This window comes from Aquila chrysaetos, chromosome 1, assembly GCF_900496995.4.
Source record: "Aquila chrysaetos chrysaetos chromosome 1, bAquChr1.4, whole genome shotgun sequence".
NCBI classification, from domain to species: Eukaryota; Metazoa; Chordata; class Aves; order Accipitriformes; family Accipitridae; genus Aquila; species Aquila chrysaetos.
In genome coordinates this window covers 40,320,642-40,340,737 of record NC_044004.1, presented here as the reverse complement: position 1 = coordinate 40,340,737, position 20,096 = coordinate 40,320,642, and the positions used below count along the sequence as shown (strand labels likewise).

At 33.4% G+C, this 20,096-nt stretch overlaps 1 protein-coding gene across 7 annotated transcripts in view; it reads left to right on the top strand.

Moving 5' to 3' along the window:
* The window catches only part of WDR17 (WD repeat domain 17), a 65,925-nt gene that overhangs the window by 14,093 nt on the left and 31,736 nt on the right, over positions 1–20,096 (top strand). For 3 of the 7 annotated variants that reach the window (XM_030029377.1, XM_030029357.2, XM_030029347.1), the window contains exons 2-9: positions 559–584; positions 8,501–8,629; positions 9,723–9,906; positions 11,672–11,902; positions 16,488–16,739; positions 17,466–17,588; positions 17,933–18,120; positions 19,383–19,551. In XM_030029377.1, coding sequence (XP_029885237.1) covers positions 8,507–8,629; positions 9,723–9,906; positions 11,672–11,902; positions 16,488–16,739; positions 17,466–17,588; positions 17,933–18,120; positions 19,383–19,551 — 1,270 coding nt within the window. In that variant the 5' untranslated portion in view covers positions 559–584; positions 8,501–8,506. The remainder of the gene's footprint in view (positions 1–558; positions 585–8,500; positions 8,630–9,722; positions 9,907–11,671; positions 11,903–16,487; positions 16,740–17,465; positions 17,589–17,932; positions 18,121–19,382; positions 19,552–20,096) is intronic. The other 4 variants (XR_003925592.1, XM_041122644.1, XM_030029338.1 and 1 more) reach the window with 2 other exon arrangements.

The following is a 20,096-nucleotide window of genomic DNA, read 5'->3' as shown; positions in this document are numbered from 1 at the left end:
GCCAGTTGAAACCACTCCCTAGATAACCAAAACATCACTCCCCATGATTCTGAAAGTATTTTACATTTCAATACAAGCTTCTGTGCACTGAACAACATTTCTTACAGACAGTACATTTGGGAAAAAAAAAAAAAAAAAAAATCTTTTTTTAGGAGACAAATAAGAAGGACTCAAACAGCACGTCATTTTCAGAGCTCAGAAGCACTGTAAAATTGAGCTTGAAGCACTAATCTGCTTTAATTTAAAATATTGGAATATATAATCTAGTAATTGTTTTAGTGCTGATTTCTGTTTTCCACTTTAGAATCCAATACATATAGCATTTAAATTGCTGTTAAAAATATTTCGGATTATATATATATAAATGTAAAGCTTATTAAGGTAGAATTATTATCACAGAGTTCAGCTCTGATCTTTGGGTAGCTTGTTGTAGCATTGAGCAAATTTTAGCACAGGACTCATTGTACTTACATGTGTTCAGTTTCTGTATTTATTTTATTTCAACTGTGCCTTCTGTCATGGCTTGGATGACTTATATTTCCCACTGGTTTGATGAAGATGATTGGTATGAAGGACAACAACGAGTAAGAATTGTTTAAATTAATATTTTCTCTTTTACTTCCTCTGTTTTTTTCTTCTTTAAGCTGCTGTTTATTACATTACTAGTACCAAAAGTACTATTCCCATAGCGGTACTGAGAAGGGCTTTTTAGTGGTTTTAATGAGGTCTTGAATCATAGATAAGCACATCTAAAATGAGTTTTTTGAAAATTAATGTTACTAGCTGTATAAAAGACATTGGAAGTTTGGTGGCCACCTACTTGCATTTTTTAGGTTGCATAATTTAATAAGTAGTAATTCTTTAATATGTAATGAGATAGAAATCAAACATTTTTATTGTATTAGGAGGAATTAATACACTGTGCATGGAGTAAACTAAAATAATTATAAGCAGTAATTGAGTAAAACAAAAATATTTGGGAGATATTAAATTCACCTAGGGTCATTTCCAAGTTGTACCTTGGATATTTGTATATTTTTATTAACATTTTTCCAATGAGGAGGAGTTGTTACTATAGCAACATTTGTAGGGGATCTTGGATTTTTTATTTTTTTTTAACATTTATTAACTGCATGCCTTTGGCAAGCTTGATCTACTGCTGCTTTCATAGATTTATGGTGGGAACTGAATATAAGTCGCTTTTCTTTCACTGTATCAAGCTCCTTTATGTAACCATATATTTCTATAATTTCTATTTCTTGTTTTAAGAGTATATTCTCAGCTAATGAATCAGAATGCAGGAGATGCTACTGAAACATAAGGGCCAGCAGCTGCTTTATATTATTGTGTATTATTTGGTAATGCCAGTTATATGCTCCCAAGTATTAAAAACTAGCAAATTTTAATACTTTTCCACTGTTCTTATTTTACACGTCACTCGTGATATGAATCTTTCAGATGTGGAGTTATCTTTTAATAGCTGCTCATCGGGGATTCAGGCGTGAGATGTGTCAAGAGGTAACTTTATCTGAAATCAGAAATGTCTTGGCAATTTGCCAGTGGAAAAGCAATCTTCTGTTGATTGTCGTAGCTCTGGGTTGGAAGATGAGAACAGATACTTATGGAGGCTCTTAGATGCTTTATACGGAGATCAGACATGGTCATACATATTTCTTTGTATTACATACAGTATCTGAAAACTAGATTTCTGGTACCATATGACTAACCGATACTCTATAGATGATGGGTTGGTTACTACTGCTAATGATGTCTCAGGTTGATAAGGTATGTAGTTCAACATTGCTGGTGATGTATTGTTAGAAATACCAGCATTTCTGCATGCTCTGTTTCAAACCCTAGTATTGCTCTTTAGATTATTGTGTTAAAGTTGCACAATAAAGGATATTCTAGTTTGACTGTCTTGACTACACTACTTGCACAGTTTTAAAATACTCCTTGGTAAGACTTACCCCAAATTATGAACTTTTTAATGTTAAATTTTTGTAAAATACAATCTTAGGCTGTGATTTCAAATCCAATTTTTTTCTAAACTTCAGCAAAAGGTCTACAACTTCTTTCCTTGTGAAGCCAGAGATACTGTGGTTAAATCAATTCTAATAGTAATTTGGCTCTGAGTTTATTGTGGAGGTTTAAAATGGCTGTGAACACTAGTAGATTACTTGTTTGTTTAAAATGATCTTTTAAATAATGGTGTTCTCTTCCTAGTCAGTGTTTGGATTACTGAATGCACTCATTTTGAACGCTTGCTAGGTTATCATAAGTTAGGACATGTCATCTCCAAATCCTGGTTGCAAGATGGTGGAAGAAGGTGGTTTCCGCTGTGTCTTGCAGACACACAGAGATTTCTTGGTAGGTTTGAAGACCTTCATGTTTTTAACAAGATAAATTCATTGTCCATTATCTGGTGCTTCAAACTGGTCCCATTGGATAGGGTAATGAATTTGAAACCCTATGGTTCACAGGTTACATTTTCATCTCCAATGGATTTTCCCACAAAGATGGGTAAATATACCCGATGTCTTTAAGGAGACATCACTTTTATATCACTAAAGAAGATCTTTAATTATTACATTATCATTGACAAACTAACAAAAATACTGGTACCTGGGCACAATAATCTGGATGAGATATAACAGTTTTATATGTCAAACATACAGGATGACAGCAAGCTTTCCACATAAGAAAACACACAAACTTAATTGGAAGATAGTGACAATAGAATGAACAGAAGCAGAGGACACTAACACTTTACTACATATAGCTGTTCAGAAGCTAGGGGTTTGTATACACAGAAGCATATTGAATAACATAAAGCTACTGTAAATTCACTTTTGTGTGCATGCCAAATTGCATATGTACTCATTTGGACAGGTCATACACCATATGGACCACAATTGCTAACAATATAAGCATATGTTATTGGTTGTGCTTGATGGTTATAAATTTATGAATATTTATAACATGCAAGCACACCTCTTGATAATTAAAGGGTGTTAAGTGATGGATTTAAAGAGCTATTATTATTCTGTAAATATCATTGTAGTACAATCGGGAAATACAACAAGCAATGAAATACACTGAGCAGCTGAAGCAGAGAAAAAGGAGTTAGGTTAAAATTAAAATGGTGCCTATTAAAGAGCTGCAGTTGCCAGGCTACTGACACTGCCGTTTTGTGTGTGTGGTGCGACACAATGCTCAGTCTTTTCTCCTGCATCCTTTAGTAACTGCATTATTCTGTGAACATCAAGGTTTAGTTCCTTCATCTGTCAAGTAAAGTGATTTATTTCATTCTACAACCAGAGCAAGATTTTGGGGATCAGCAAGGTATTGGAATGAACATGGAAATTCTTAAGTGGTTTGCAAAAAATGATACCTATGCTAAGGTAGGGATTATTAGGCATTTATCTTTAAGTTATTGGTATATAGCCATGTCTACGTATCTAATCCATTCAGTTGTTATTTTTATATAATATTAACTCTATGGTATACAAAATTTCGGCTTAATGTGGTGTGGTTTTTTTCCTATATTTAGCAACAAAGGAGGACTTAGAATGTTGCTGCTCATGCCAATTGAAAAGAAAGGTTTTTGTTGTCCTCCCTCTTCCCCTCATCTCCTTGGAAACTGTGGGCATCCTTTGATAGCTTTCCCAGTGTGGTATAGGTTTTTTACATGCACTTTTTTTTTTCAGTGTATACTTAAGAGTCCAATATTATTACTTGTACATTCCTGATTTTGAAATAAAATGCTTTTTCAACAAAGTATGAAAAATCTCCATTGTATAAAAATGCAACATGTGTGAAATCATACATATATATATATTTATTCAATTATACTGCATTTCTAGCTTTTCTGCCATTTTACTCAGGCTGTTCTGATGAATGCTGCTTTCTCCCTTGTACTCTAAGAATGTTCAACAGAAATCTGTAATGTCTGAAAAGACCTGCAGGAAACTGCTTTAATGCGTGATACTTACAAGAGAATAACAGTATGCCATACAATTGTAATTTCTTTTTCTAGATACTATTGTACTGAATTTCAAAGCAGATATTTCTTCTTAATTACAGTATTTTTTGTTAAACAGTACATATTACAAGGAGTAGGAAATATTAACAAGTTTAAAACAGCAAATATTAGTAAATAAAGTGCAAATTTCTTTCTGTTATACAGCTCAGAATATTTTACATATGTAATTTTTTTACATATACTTAAATAGGAAAAATCTATATGAAGAATCAAAGTTTAATAATGCTTCTTAAGCATGAATTATTTACTCAGTGAAATAATATATCACAAAGCAGCATTTTTCATCTAAATGTTGATCTTATTTAGGAGATGTTTTCATTTGAATATCAGACTTCAAGAAAAATAATACATTATCAAAAAAATGATTGTTTTAAATTAAACTTGTGAATGAGGCTTCTGTTGGTGAATTTCTGCAAAAAACATTAAAGTTACCTTTTATCTTTAATGTAAATGTAGAACAAAGAGAAGGCAAATGTGTTCTATTTCAAATACAGTACATAATATGACATATCCAGTAATGCTTACAGACATACATATAGAACTAGGCTGAAATAATTTTATAGCCATTTGGTGACAGTGATTTTTGTCATGATTAATCTAGCCTGAATTCTGATCAGCGACATATGCATTTGGAAACCATTAAAATACCCTAAACTAGGCAGGTGTCCTGATGACATAAAAGCTTCTTCATTGTTAATTGCCTACATGGAAAACATGGAAATAGTAGTGCTAGTAGTGGAACTGTCTCCAAGTCCAAAGCGCTAGTCTGTTCTGTGTGATCATGGTAATTCTAAAACCAGTGTAGAGGACCTTTTTCTTTTTGTTCTAGATTTCAGCACTTAGGCTTGGAATCCTCCTTGTTCTCAGCCACTTAGAGTAGTATTTTCCTATAGACTAGATTTCATGTAGTCAGGAATAACTTCTCTCTCTCATATCAAGGCAAAAAGGAAGATCTACTGAATAAATTAAGAGGATTTTTTTTTAATACAGATTACTGCAGAATCCTACAAGATAAATCTGTTGTTACTCTGAAAGAAACATTTCTGCAATTCTGTTTTAGCATCTGTAAGAGATCTTAATTTTACCTATAATCAAACCACAAATTGAATAAGAATTAAGATAATATTTTCTTACAGATTAAACTTCATCAAATCAGGAACCTCTTAGCTCCCATATGAGAAGGCAAAAAAGAACATCTGTGGAAAATGAGACAAATCTGTTATTACTATGAAATAAATATTTGTGCACTCTTAGTGTCTAAAGAGATGTTAACTTTTAGTCAATCTTACATGTAGTAAACCTGCAAACGAAACCTATGATAATCCAATATTAGACGTCTAATTCTCTTCTACTTCACCATGGCTTTTTTAATGTTCCTTATTAGTTTGCTGACACACCTAGTGTTTTAACCATCATTCTCCTGGGAATGAAGAGTGGAAACCGAGAGTTCTGGTTCCAGGTGTTATTCTGCATTTTAGTAAATTGTTATGTAATCAACTGGGTGACTTTAATTTCAGAAAAAGTTGTTGTTAATGGTGCCAGTTTTTTTTCATTGTGACTGGAAAAAGTCTGTGTTGCAGTTCTGAATGCCCCAAATCCAAATATTTCTGAATATATGTGATTGATACTTCAATTGCACAGAAGGGACCTGTGGAATTTGTAATTTGACTAAACAGTAAACGAACACCAAATGGCAAAATCGGGAATTTGGAGTCTATTTTTTGTCACTTTGTGGTTATGATGATGATTCTTTAAATAATAAGATAAATTTCTTTCTGTGGGACTCATGTCATTTATGACATGAGATGGATTGCAAATGAACTGCAAGGTGATACAATTTATAGAACTGTTCTGTCTAGAATCTCTGATTTATTTGCTGCAGAAGTCAGAAGAATTAATATTGTTGGCAGAGACAGAAGGAAAGTCTAATAGCCAAAGCAGAGCTGTATCTTGTAACTTGTTTTTCTGTATATTTCTGTTCTGTTGTTGTGCAGTCTCCTTTACAAAAATTTTCAAAAGTTAAACATGGGTGTTTAATTTTCTTCAGGTATTTAGAACTCAGAACCTTTAAGCACTATAACTACAGTCAGTGATATCTTTGAGATGAACAGTCAACATTCAATCTTATCCTGATCTTCTGCTAAAGAAGCACCCAAAATAAGTGTGTCATTCCGCCTGCCCCCCCCCCCCCCCCTTCCAAAGTGAAAGAGACAGAGACTTATAATCTTACGGAGGTTGCTTCTTATATTTATTCATTACTATTTATCTGCCAAGTAGATACCCCAAGCACATAAGAAGAATGGAAGATAAAATTGATCATTCAACTTCATTTTCATCCTTTGTATATATGTATTAAAATGAAATTTTGTTAACATTTATATAAGCTTTTTGTCAATACTGACTGATAGCTTCCCTTGGGTACTATAGGTCACTATTACCATACCTGTACAATTTTTTTCTATATGCACCTTAATGCTATTGTAATTCAGAAAAATATTGCTGCCTCTGTACAGTTGATGTTAAGTAGGTGAAGAGTGATCTGCAGACAACACTATCTTTCTTAAAGCTGTTACACAGCAATGCATTGCGTATACAACCCTTGCACTTAATCAACAGTTGCTCCCTCAAAATACTTGATTACGTTTTGAAGTCTCCTTTTTTCTTAATTCCCTTTCCTTTGTGGGGCTTGAAAATGTACCTAACACTTGGTAAATTGAACGTAACTCTCCTTGTCTTTAAAGATTATAGTCTCAGCTCTTTAACCTAGAGATCCCATGTTCCACACTCTATGTAATGTTTTCCCACATAATGTCCCTCAGTCCATTAATCTATCCATAGTATAAATGTGTCTGTAAATGAGATATTTTATAACATAGTTGGAGGAGTAAATTTTTGTCTGGACCTTACCTTAGCCCATGCTGAAGCACTCAGTGGTATGGTGAAACTCAGCAGGATTGTCCTTCACCAATCTGCCCAAGAAGATTCTTTGCTGTAGGAGCTCTCACTGACACAAGTACAATTGTTTTCCTGTATTAGGATGCTGCTGCTAGCCCAGCTGAAGTCATACGTATTAAAAGGTTTTGGCTATGGGCTATCTAAATATCCTGTGTTTGGGTAGTACTTTCAGTTGTGCTCACACAGCCTTGTTTGGATTGATTTAACTTCCGTGCAGAAGTGGTGAGTCCTTTTTGCAGTTATTTGAACCTTGTTCTGCTATTTGGATCACCACACCATTGCAGGCTGTCATCTACCTAGCCATCCTTATCAACCTCAGTTGCAGTTGTTTTGCTGCTGGAGGCTTCTAAAGCCACAATTATTTCTACAGGTTGATGGAGCAGGCATTGCATCAGTTGACAGTTGGCTTGAACCTGGGACGTTTGTATCACATGAAGACTGGTTTCTAAGTGAATTCAGAGATTCTGTAAAAACCGATGGCCTTCCCTACTTGTCTGCTGTAAATAAATGCAAAAAGTCTCATTTTGAACGTTTTCTTAAATCACAGAACGGTTAAGGTTGGAAGGGACCTCTGGAGGTCATCTTGTACAGCCCACCCAGGAGTTAAGTTTTAACAATATCTTTGCAAATGTGTGCACTCTTGGTCGTAGTAGAGTATGTAAACGGGTCAGAAAAATGGCCAGGCTCATGTCAAAATGTTACTTAGAGCACATTATTGTGAATCAAATGTGGGCCAGGTCTGGCCTAGCAAAGCATTTCTTGTGTTCTCATGTTAAAGTCAGTTGTTGCCTCATTCTGAGCAGAGCTGGTAGTTTTGAGACTTGTTTTGGACAGTAAAGGCATAGTCTGCTATACACTAATACAGAATGTTAGACTAAGCTTTGCTTTTTATTTACCACGGTTTACTTCAACTTTTTTGTTAAACAGTAATTATTAAGAAAATTTAGAAAGCTTCTCCAAAAAGGATGATGATGATAAGTAATGCATAGTTTTTCTATGCAAGTGGTTTGAAGACCTTTTTAGACATGTTGCTTAACTTAAAACAAAAGTATTAGCATATGGTTTATTTTGTCCAGCTGTCTTTGTGGGGGATGAAGGGAAGAAGAGAGCAGAGAGGGTATTACACTGTAATACAGAAAGTGTTGAACCAGACTGCAGAAGAAAATGAAAGTGATGAAGAACAGCTTCAGCTAGTACAAATCAATAACTAGTCAAGTTTTCATGTGCTGTCCCCCCAACTTTTTTTCTCCCAAATGGATTCCTGTGAATGGTATTAAAATCCCTTTCTTGTGTAGCACTGAAGCCTCCGAGCATCTGCTTGGCTTTATTTTGGATACATTCTTCTGTACCTCATAAACACAAGAAGTTGCTGTTTAAAAATATAGCTAGCCTTTATGTTTTAGGTACATATGTATATGTTATTTATGGGAACAAAATGTGTAATTCTGTTCTTTAACATTCTGTTGTCTTGTTGTAGTCTAATGCATTTCTGTTTTAAAGGCAAAAATGTCACAGGTTAAACAAGTGGGACTTTTAGCTGCTGGATGTCAGCCATGGAACAAGGATGTATGTGCTGCTAGTGGGGACAGATTTGCCTACTGTGCTACCCTTGCTATTTATATTTATCAGGTAAGATTATTTTTATTTAACAGACTTGTTACACTTTTACATTGTTGTCTATCTCACTTTGAACCCTTTCAGTAAATGTTTCTACAATGTTTTTTGAAGTATGATTGCTGTTGAGAAGATGTCTATGTAAAGCTCAATCTTTCTTTCAAGATACTCCTTCCAAATTATTTTTTTTCTCCTTGTTACAGCTAGTGCAAAAGATTGAGATAAACTTCAAATATAAAGTTGTATGTGTCAAGAATTACTCTTAAAAGACAGGCTCTCAATCCAGCAAACGCTTGAGCTGAATGAAGTACAGTGATAGAAGAGCGGGTTCTGAAAGAGAAATGAAGCAATTCCACAGTTTCATTTGAAGCCGTAGTGTAGAAGTAGTCTTATGAAGTAGTTTAATCCACTGTGCAAAATTGTGGATTCAGTGGCCAGCCTGTCTTTGATTTGGAACGAGTTACTACTTAATTTCTGAACTGCTCAGCACCATGGTCTTCTGAAGTTCGCAGTTACTATACATTAACACCTAACAAAAAAAAAAGAAATGCTGTGACATGTGGAATTTTCAGACTGAGAAATATGTCAGGAAATTAAGGATGTGCTTATTTTAACTTTGTGAGTTATACCACTAGTAGGATTAAAATAAAGAAAATTTACTGTGTCAGGTTTGGACATTTTATTTATTTATTTTTTTTTAATTGTACTAAGTGATTTAAGAAATGAGAAGGATTTCAAATTCGTTTTCATATTCTATCCTGTTTAACCCCTTGCAGATTACTAAATGATTGTTACCATGCCTATAAATAAAGTATTTTAGGATTGTGTTTGAGTGCAGTTATTAATGGAATATAATAGTTTATAAGTGACAAGAGGATAGACTATGTTAATACTGGTTGGGTTAATTGAATATTTGTCAACTTTTCTGTCCCTAGTCAAATGCATGAGAATTTAATTTATTGAGATGTCAGTTACTGACAATTGTTAAATCCACTGTAAATTCATCTGTAAGCCTAGTATTGTTATATGAACTATTCTCCAACCCAACAGTACTTAAAGTGAGTTTACAAAATACTTATTTCTAAAATGAATTTTACTTTTTGTTTAGCTGGATCACCGATACAATGAATTCAAGCTCCGGGCAATTATGTCTGAGCATAAGAAGACAATCACAGCCATATCTTGGTGTCCCCACAATCCTGACATGTTTGCAAGTGCCAGTGCAGATAGTTTAGTGATTATTTGGAATGTGACTGAACAGAAAGTTGTGGCCAAACTGGACAATACAAAAGGTATTTCAGATACGGAGATATATTTGATCCATACAGCTTTTTCATCCACAGGTATCAGAAATACTTGATAGAGAGTAAACTCTAAGCAGTTGGTAGGCCAGAGGTTTAATAATTGCATAACACAATATTCTTGTCAGATTTGTTGCAGTTCATTTTAGAAAATAATGGTAGTGTGTTTGAGTAAATTGCTCTGAACCATCTAGTAATTGGTAAAGAAAGACATTATTCCTTTTTCTAAAGTACTTGACCAATTCAAGAATTTACTTTGTCATTGATTTCTTGTTGAGCAGGAAAAAAAAATTCATATTTTCCATCACTGTATAAAAGGATAAATAATTAAGTTTTAAACCTTGTATGTTTTCATAACTTTATGGAAGTGAAAGCAAATAAAATGTAGCCTTCGACAGATTCAAGTATAAATTATCAGTGGATTTGAAAAACAGTTTTTGTTTAAATACCCTAATGCTTTTCTACCTGCATCTTTTCTCGGGACCTGAAACTGCCGATTTGGAGATTATAAGAGAAGTCTAGGGGCTTAAAAGTCTGTCTGTCACTTTTACCTCCCCAGTTCTGATTCATTCCCTTCAGGCAAAACCAGTACCTGTATTTCTGTTCTTGCAGTCAATCTCTGTCAGGTGTCCTTAACTCCTACATTTACATTCTTGGAAAGGAGGTGCAACCCAAGAACAGTCAGTAGCTCGGGATCTTCTAGAACATTTCGGGACCCCCTGCTCTGCTCTTTCCAGAGCACATAGGATACCTCTGAAAATCTCATCTATCTAGCATATCCTCCAAAAGGAATAAGTAGGAAAAAACCCACACTGATTTGATCTATTCTAAAAGGAATATTGTATCAGTTTATGCATTAATATAAAAACTGATACTTATTTTTCAATACATTGCTTGTTTAAAAAACTACTTCAGCCAATGACTACATGTGAAAGAAGTATTACTATTATTTTAAACTTTTTAAAAGCTAATTTACTTTTAGGATAACATGTTTAAACCTCCTATTAATGCTGCCTTTACTGTCTTTGACGCTCCCATATTTAAGTGTCTAAATACAAATAGTTTTGAATTTTCAGCTTGAGGAGTTTGTCTTACCATAATTTATTCTTTCAGACACACATTATTAAGTTATGAGGATAATGAGGGTTGGAGACATTAAGGTCAAAAGCCTTAAACTGGAATGCCTACAATTAGGTATTAGGCAACTGAATTTAAACTGTCATATATCCAGAGAGAAGCTGTCAAGAGTTCCCTTTGATTACAGAGCTACATTTCCAATTTTGTCACAAATATCTGCCTCTGTTGTATTTATCTCTGAATTAAATTTCATTGTGCTTTGCAAAAATAGACATTTTAAAGTTTTCACTATTTTACCAGCTTAGTAGCAAATAGCTTACAGTAAAACAATGGTGAATGGAATTGTGAATGAATGAAAGTATTGTTTACAGGATCAGGTTTATCCTCTTTCATATGCGTGATTGTCTTTGGCACTAATGAATTATAGGTATCATAAAATACAGCCCATCAAAGTAATATCAAAATAATTTGGGAAATAATTCTACTTCCTGCCTATGGATACATGTAGTTTACTTTTACACCACAAGATTTTCACACAGTTATCTAAATTTCAGTCTAATCATTTTTATGTAGAATAATTATTTCTACAGCTTTTCAAGACAATTCCTGATACTGGGTCAAGCAGTAATACACTGAATTTCCTGTCTCGGTTCTTATAAGGTTTACCTGTATGTTTCAGGAATTCCTGCGTCACTTAGCTGGTGCTGGAATGCAGGTGATGCAGTTGCGTTTGTGTCCCACAGAGGTCCGTTGTACATTTGGACTATCTCAGGACCTGACAGCGGGGTAACTGTACATAGAGAAGCACATAGTTTCTTGTCAGATATCAGTCTGTTTAGATGGCATCCAAAGAAAAAAGGAAAAGTAGTATTCGGACATACTGATGGAAGCCTATCTGTTTTTCAGCCAGGTAAAAACTGATATGGTAAAATATTTATTTTTATATATATGTATCTCTTGTCTCTTCATACGTGTGTAATTCTGCACTTTTTTCGTTTAGGTTTTATAATGTATGTACGTATATAAAACTTGTTCTTAGTTCGTAGTATTCCTACTCCTTCCATATCGCAAAAATGTTTTCTTAGATAGAGTGCAGAGCATTTTCTTTGTATCTTTGCCCTTTTGTGACCAAGATAACGTTGCAGTTTCTGACAAGTACAATAAACTGGTTCTTTTAGGGAATGATAATGGCCCTGATCTTCTACTGAACTGTATTTCCCAGCAAGTATGTTCTTCTGAACAGACTGATTTGAATATTTGGCTTAGTCTTTTAATTTGCTTGCATTTGTTCTAGAGTCCTCTGCTTCATATTCCAGAGTCCTATGCACTTTTGTAGGTAGAATCTTCAGGCTTCATATTATCTTCATGAATCTGTACTGTCAAAGACTATATGGGAAATATTTATCTCTTTTTGTCTGAAATCCACCAAGAACATTTTTGCATACTTTATAAATAGTCCTGTACTCTGCTGATGAAGGTGTCTTGTTGATAAGCTCGTTTGAAGCTAAAATTTAGCATGCTTTCATAAATAGTTTTCTACAAAGACAGATATCTGTATTAGGTGGGCTATTTCAAATTTTTTCTGGCTACTTCTTTTTCCTCCAGTAAAAACCGATTTTCAACTTTGTGAGAGAAATTGTTCTTTAAATAATGCATTAATTTTACATAATATTATGCTCCAACAGCCATCCAAAATTTATTCTCCTTCTGTTCACTTTACTAAGTAGTCATTCAGGATGTCACAGAGAATAGATTCCCTTGCTTTTTTAGTGCTGGCTGAATTAGTATTGGCATTGGGAAAATAAATTCTATTTTAATATGATAACCTCTAAATATGTATCAAACTGAGACTTTTCATGAAGCTTGTTTAGAATGATTTGAATATGAAAATAGAAATAATAGGAAAAGGATTTAAAATGTCAAAATTGCGTTCTGCAAATGCAAACATAACATTGGCTAAAAAAGCTAGCAGCAGTGGCAGTTTTGTATGTACCACAACTCAAGTTGCTGTAAAAATTTTTTATTGAAAATTATCCATTACTGCTGGGGAAAAACCTAATTGCATCAGCTTGAAGTTAAGTTTAGATTATTACAGAAATTTTGGCTGTCTCTGTATTTAGGATAGTTTTCATTATTATTGTAATATTATACATATTCATTAAGATAATTTTAAAATAAAAACACATTAAACATAAAATTTGTTTCCTGTTCTTAACATATATAAGATTCTTGGTTTCCAACAGAGAAAAACGAAGTTGAAAGTTTATACGTAGTTGGGTGAAAATTTTTGTCAGAACTCTTTCACTGAAAATCCTGTATTTAAGTAGTGCAGTTTACTTCTACTTAACAAATTCTTTAGAATTGAAAAGAAAATGTTGCACTTTGGCTTTTAAAATGAACTTTTCAGGTTTTTGTTTTTAAACTGTTTAGAATTTCATTTTCTCAAAATTATTCAACAGAAATAGTACACTTTCTGTTGGATCATATTACATGTTTTTTAAACCTGAACACACTTCTTTTAATGAAATGGATGTAAAAACCTTTTTATTCCAATAGGATTTTTATTTGATTTTACATAACAAAAAAATTACTGATCTGCAGAGGTCTGCTTACAAATGAATTGTCAGAACTAGGTAGCAAATTTTTCTCTGTGGGATAAATTAGTACAACAAATTCAGATGCTTTCAAGAACAACTATGAATTGAAATGCCGTAGAACTGCCATTCAAAGCCCAGACTTCCATGTAATAAGGAATTTAAATATTTTAATTCAACAGATTATGTTCTTGTAATTAAGACAATGACATTGGAGCAATTGTAATGACTCTGAAAGAACCCAGACGAGTATTAGTTTTCTTTTAACTTGCATTCTTTACACTATTAGAAAAAGACAAAGAATTTGTTTAGATAAAAACTAGATGTGTTTAAGAATAGATCATGAAAATTTTGGTGAACAAATAAATTCATTAAAATATGTTTCAAAATTAGGTAATACTGAAAAATGGATTGTAACACTATAATAAAATATAAGTACCATTACTGTGGTTACACTTTCATAAGTGACTTTAATATGTGTCTTAACATTCAGATATAATTCAAAAAGTAGGCTTATCCAAGTTATCTATTTTATCAACTGCTGCTTTCTAGTTTGCAATTTATAGTCAAAATTCATCTGACTTTTGTATTTGGTAGCTTTTAAAAAATAACAATACATAAAAGAAAGTGGTATTAATAGGATGAATATAGGCCCTCAAAAAAAAAAAAAAAAAAAGCAGGGGGCAAGGGATACAAAGAATCAGTACTTTTCAATAAGGAATATAAAGCTGATTTTTTGCTTTGAGATTGAAGTTCAGCCCTCATCTACCTCATGTCAGAATGTGGAACATGACTTGTTATTGGACGAAAACTTAGTTTGTTACCAAGTGGGGGGAAAAAAAAAAAATCCTTTTCCTTACTTTTAAAGTTTTCAGTCCTTTCTTGGGATATCCTGCAAAACACAATCTTGAGAGAACCTGAATATCCACAAGTTCCTGTTAATTGCTTGAAAGTTCAGTGTGATTGACTCCTTGAAGGCTCTAGTCTTTAAGTGTGAGTCACTGCCACATAATTAGCAGACTACACAACTTTTCTTTTTTTTTTTTCATTGTTGTTATCTAGTTAGGTTTTTCTCTTGTGGCTGTATTTTCTTTTTATTAGCTCCAGATTATCCATTAATGTAGCAGAACATTTAGTGTGAAGAAAAAATATGCAAGGATTTAAGTTTAGTACCCTGTTTTAAAAGAAATACAGTCCAGTCATGTAGAGCCAAATGTTCTGTACTAGTTTACCTTTCATTTGTTCTCAAAATAAGCACAATTTACTTAAATGACCTGTGACTCAGTTGCATGATTCACAGCACTGTTGTCTTCTTTTAATGGAAAATAAAATTTAACAGTTAGGGTTTCCATGAGCTTTGTTTCCTGACTCTTGTGAAACACAGGTAAAACTGAATAGCTCCTGGATACCCATACTCTCCCACAAGTTTATTGTGCTTTCTTGGGTCTGAAGTGTTTGAACATGACTGGCTTTGAACAATTGAGGACTTTTTGCCTTTAGTTCTTTTAAAGCAAATTGAAAAATGACAACTGAAAAATGACAATTCTGCTTTGTTGTCAGTTCTAGGTTTTCATTTGAATGTTGATTTTCATTCAACAAAAAATCTGACCTGAAATGTAAGCAGGGGACATTGTTAAAGAAAGTGGGAATCCCAAAGTTTTTGGCAAATTTAAAGCAGTTATCTGATGATATTTCTGATGTTATCCCTGTTGTTATTCCTGATGCTTCAAAAGAGACAACTGTGCCTTTGCAGTTGTCTTATATAGAAACATAAATGGAATGGAGAAATCAGTTTATGCTATTAATTGTTGTGCAGTCTTAAATTATTTCCCACATTTCTGGTAATTTGTTTATAAAGTTACCCTAGATATAATGTGCACTAATAGCATTTTTCCCTAGAAAATCATAATGAGAGTTATTTTAATATTCAGAATGTTCCCCAGTGAACAAAAACTTTTCAGCTTTTTTTTTTTTTTTTTGGTATGTATTGGAATAGGATTTCTTCTACATGAATCATTAAGGAGTATAGGTAGGTCTTGGCATTTATCATAATATGACAAATTAATTATATTCTTCATTATCAAAATTGAAAACTAGATTAAAAACTGAATAATGGAAGATGTCAATTCCTTATTTCTAGAAAAGGGGTACAAAATTAATTTGTTTTTTTAATACAAGATCACAACTTCAAAAATACAGATCTATGTTGTTAATTATTCATTCAGACTGTATGCTATCTTATAAAACTAAGAGCCAGCTCTCCATAAAAACAAAAAGTGGGAAATAAGCATGATGTTAAAAATTGCGGTTCTTGATAATACGGATGGATCATCAAGTGAAATATGTCTTCTGTTATGCAAATGTCAAATTAGATATTTAATGGCCTGTTCTGGCTTCAAAATCCATGAATGCTTCATAATTGCACACATAGTTTTGAGGAAGAAAAAAAATCTAAAGGGAGTTGTTCATAAACACATTTTTGACTGCCACAATTTTTTTTCTAGTTCATACTGCCTTTATTTTGCCCGTATTTGCTGTGGTACACAGATTTACTTAAATGACTTGTATTTTAGGCTGTGCTGCAGGCCTTTACCCATGGAAATTGTTAAGACAATGTATATAATTTAACATACTTTTCTTTAGTGTAAAATTATGTTAATAAACCTGACAGCTGTTTCTGTTTTCTGCTGTATTAGAAAGAAAGTCAGATCTCATGGAGCCAGAACTACTTTAAGTCAAGTACTGCAAAGCCAGCTTCATTAATTTCACTGGTTCAGCCGGTAGAGCAGGCTACTAAAAATTTCAGGGAGAGATAAATATGATGTTTGCAAACCTTGTAACTGTTGAAAGGATATACTTGATTTCATTTTGAAATAATCTGTTTTCTTGTGTCCTTTAAAGGTTCTAAAAATCAGAAACATGTCTTGAGACCAGAGTCTCTTGAAGGAACAGATGAAGAGGATCCCGTTACAGCGCTGGAGTGGGACCCTTTGTCAACTGACTACCTTCTTGTTGCTAATTTACATAATGGTATTCGACTAGTTGATTCTGAATCTCTGTCCTGTATCACAACTTTTAATTTTCCCAGTGCAGCAGCGTCTGTTCAGTGTTTAGCCTGGGTTTCTAGTGCACCTGGAATGTTTATAACTGGAGGTAAGCCTTTTATTTCCTGATTTATACAAAGGTAATAAATACAGGACTGAGTCTTCAAAATTGATACTTCAAGTTTGATCTTTCTGTTTCTTAACACTTCTACAAATAAAAGCATGCATGCATTGTACAAAAAAACCCCCATAAAACTGTTGAAAAGAACAGAAAACTACACTGAGCAGTTTTTACTTACTTTATATTCGCTGGGTACCTAAACAAGTGACTTTAAACTTTTTTTTTGTACTAAATAATTTCCTCATGCACACTTTAGCAACAAATATGAGAGTTGCTTTGGGAATGGGAATAGAAATGCATTGTACTAGTGGATGTCATTTCTTGATCCCCTGCTTTTCTTTCTCTATTTTTAGAACTAAAAAAACATTAAAAAAAATAAAAAAACCTATTCACTGCGCCTCTTCTACACCATAGACATTACTGCTCAGGTTGAACAAATGAATAAGGAAAGTGAGACTGTGAGCATATTTTTTAATGAGAGGTTCCATAGAGTTTATCTACTGAAGTTTAAATAACTAATGTTAATAATTATTGCTGTTAATGACGATATTACCATGGAGATGACAGTGCCTGCTTATAAAATTCTTCTTAGGATTCTAAGTTTAATTAATTGTTGTATTTTTGCTCAAATCAGTCCTTAAACTGCATACCTCTGTGTACAGTAAAAAGAGGATAATAAAAAAATGTTTTTGTATGCTTTTTTTTAAACCTCAGATTCTCAGGTTGGTGTGTTACGTATTTGGAATGTTTCACGTACAACACCTATAGATAATTTTAAATTGAAGAAAACTGGTTTCCATGGTTTGCATGTGCTAAGTTCTCCTCCAAAGAAAAAGTGTAAGTGTAATTTTGATTGTTTTTCATTGCAATGGCTGCTAGCTAAGAAAATCTTGTTTGTGAATCTTGTTATATCCGAGTCAATCTCTGTAAGTTTGTGTCAGCTCTGTAGTTCTTAATTAAACAAAGTACCCTCTGGTGCCAGTGGACTAGACAAATGTGTACAGGATCAAGGACTTTATAAGGCCCTTCTTTAGTAGGCCAGGCTTCATACAGGAATTCTCCATTTCTTTTGGTTTTAATCTCATTGGAATACAAAGCATTTTACTCTTTATAATTGTTACTTATTATTAAATGAAGGAAAAAATCTTACCTGTTTATGTCTTTTGCTTTATTTTGTTAAGCATGTTCATCACAGTATCCTACTAAAAATCACCATACATCCTCAACAAGTGAGGCTGTTCCTCCTCCAACTTTAACCCAAAACCAAGCATTTTCTCTTCCTCCTGGTCATGCTGTCTGTTGCTTCATGGATGGTGGAGTGGGGCTTTATGACATGGGAGCCAAAAAGTGGGATTTCCTTAGAGATTTGGTACGTTTCATCTCTGTCTTTGGAATGAGAGTTTATTTGGCTTATACACTTTCTTCTAACAGCAAAAAATGGAGGGTGAAGTCTTCGCAGCACTGTAAAACAGTTTCTGCCATTAAAAAGGGTCTGAATTTCTAGGAAACCAAATGACAGTTCTGAAGTTGAAAGTAATTCTTTATTGCAAAGCCTGAATCCTTTTGGAAGTATTCTGGCAAATTTTTTTCATCCAGAAATAAAGATTTAAGGGCTTGGGTTTTTTTTTTTTTAACTGAAATTTTAATTTGATGGCCTTCTCAGAAATATCTGGAGGGTTTTCTATAATCCAGAATAAAAGTTCTAGTCAAATCAGAGAGAAAAATATATGTAACTCAGATGGTGAGGTCACTCAGTTTAAAATGACAAAGATTGAATTATTAAATCTTCTTTGAAGCAGAAATTAAAAACCAGGTTTATCACATATTAGGTGAGCCTCTTATTCACTGGACTTTTAGTTATTCTTGAGGATTTTTCTCTTTTCCCCTTTCCCCATTTCCTTTTCATTGGAAAAACTTGAATAATTTTCAGCTGTACTCCCATACATGTTTGAATAGAGGCTGCTGGTTGGTGTTCTTTTTCCATTTTTGATGGTTTTGGTCCTGTAAAGCAACTAAGGCTTAAAAAAATTCTTATATATTATCTGTTTCTCATATATATGTCAGGCTAAATTCTACAAATGCATGTCTTCGAAAACAAGCAATTGACATGTGAATTTTCTAATGGATTGAAGTTTAAACCACAATAGAGCACAGACTGTATTTAGAAACACAGAAAACTCAATGGAATACTAGAAAACTTGTAGAACATGTTCAACATACCAAGCTTTATTTTTTCAGTCGGATACTTTTTATCTAAAGGGGAAAATTATTTCTGTTTTAAAAAATTAATTTTTCTTGGTTGTTTTTTTAGCTTAATTTTTTTTTTAATTCTATTTTTTAGCAACTCGGTTCCAATGGAAAATGCTAACAAGCTCCTGGCTTTGCATCGCCCTGTTGTTTCAGGGCAGAATTTTTCTTTTTAGTAATGATGTATGAAAGGGAGGTGTGTTATAGTCCAGGCTATTTTATGCCTTTTAATTTCGACTGATGAGCCATAACATACAGGTGTTTTGGAACTCATAATTGACCTGACGGGTTATAATACAATGTATTTTAGAGTTTGATCTAGACTTGGACTTCTGAAAAAAATGAAATGTAATAAAAATGGATTAAATATTTGTTTCATTTAAGGGACATGTTGAGACCATCTTTGATTGCAAATTCAAACCTGATAACCCTGATCTTCTTGCTACAGCTTCATTTGATGGCACAATAAAAGTTTGGGACATAAATACTTTAACAGCAGTTTACACATCTCCTGGTAATGAGGGGGTTATTTATTCCCTTTCTTGGGCTCCAGGTAAGAATATTTTGCTTTAGGTCTAAATGTTCTTTGAATTAGCATTGACTAGCAGAATTTGTGTTATAAAAGTTGTAGTTTTAGATAGGAGGGTATCTAATAATGTTGAAACATAACTGAACTATTATCTGTGAAACCTGTAGAATTCAATGCTTCCCACCTTGTTGAGGCTTAGCCTTATGAGGAATGATCTCAGTATTTCATACTGAGTCAGAATGGAGGGAGGAAGATCTCCAGAACCTTTCTAGCATTACATTATGCAGACGATGAAAGGGCTTTCTTTGCATGGGAAGCAGCTAATTAAAGGAATTCAGATTCTATTTTGTGCTGAAAAAGTGGAACATATGTGTTTAGTTCTTTCTCTTCCTTCTTTGTGTAGGATTCTAATCACTGAAGAGCTCTGTTTTTACTTTCTTAGAATAGGGAGTACCTTTTCTGCAAAGCATCTACCTTTTCTTAGAGAAGTCACTGAAGTCAGTGGGAAATTTTCTTCTTAAAACTGTTCTGCAACTCACTTAGGTCAACCTGCGAGTACATTTCTGATA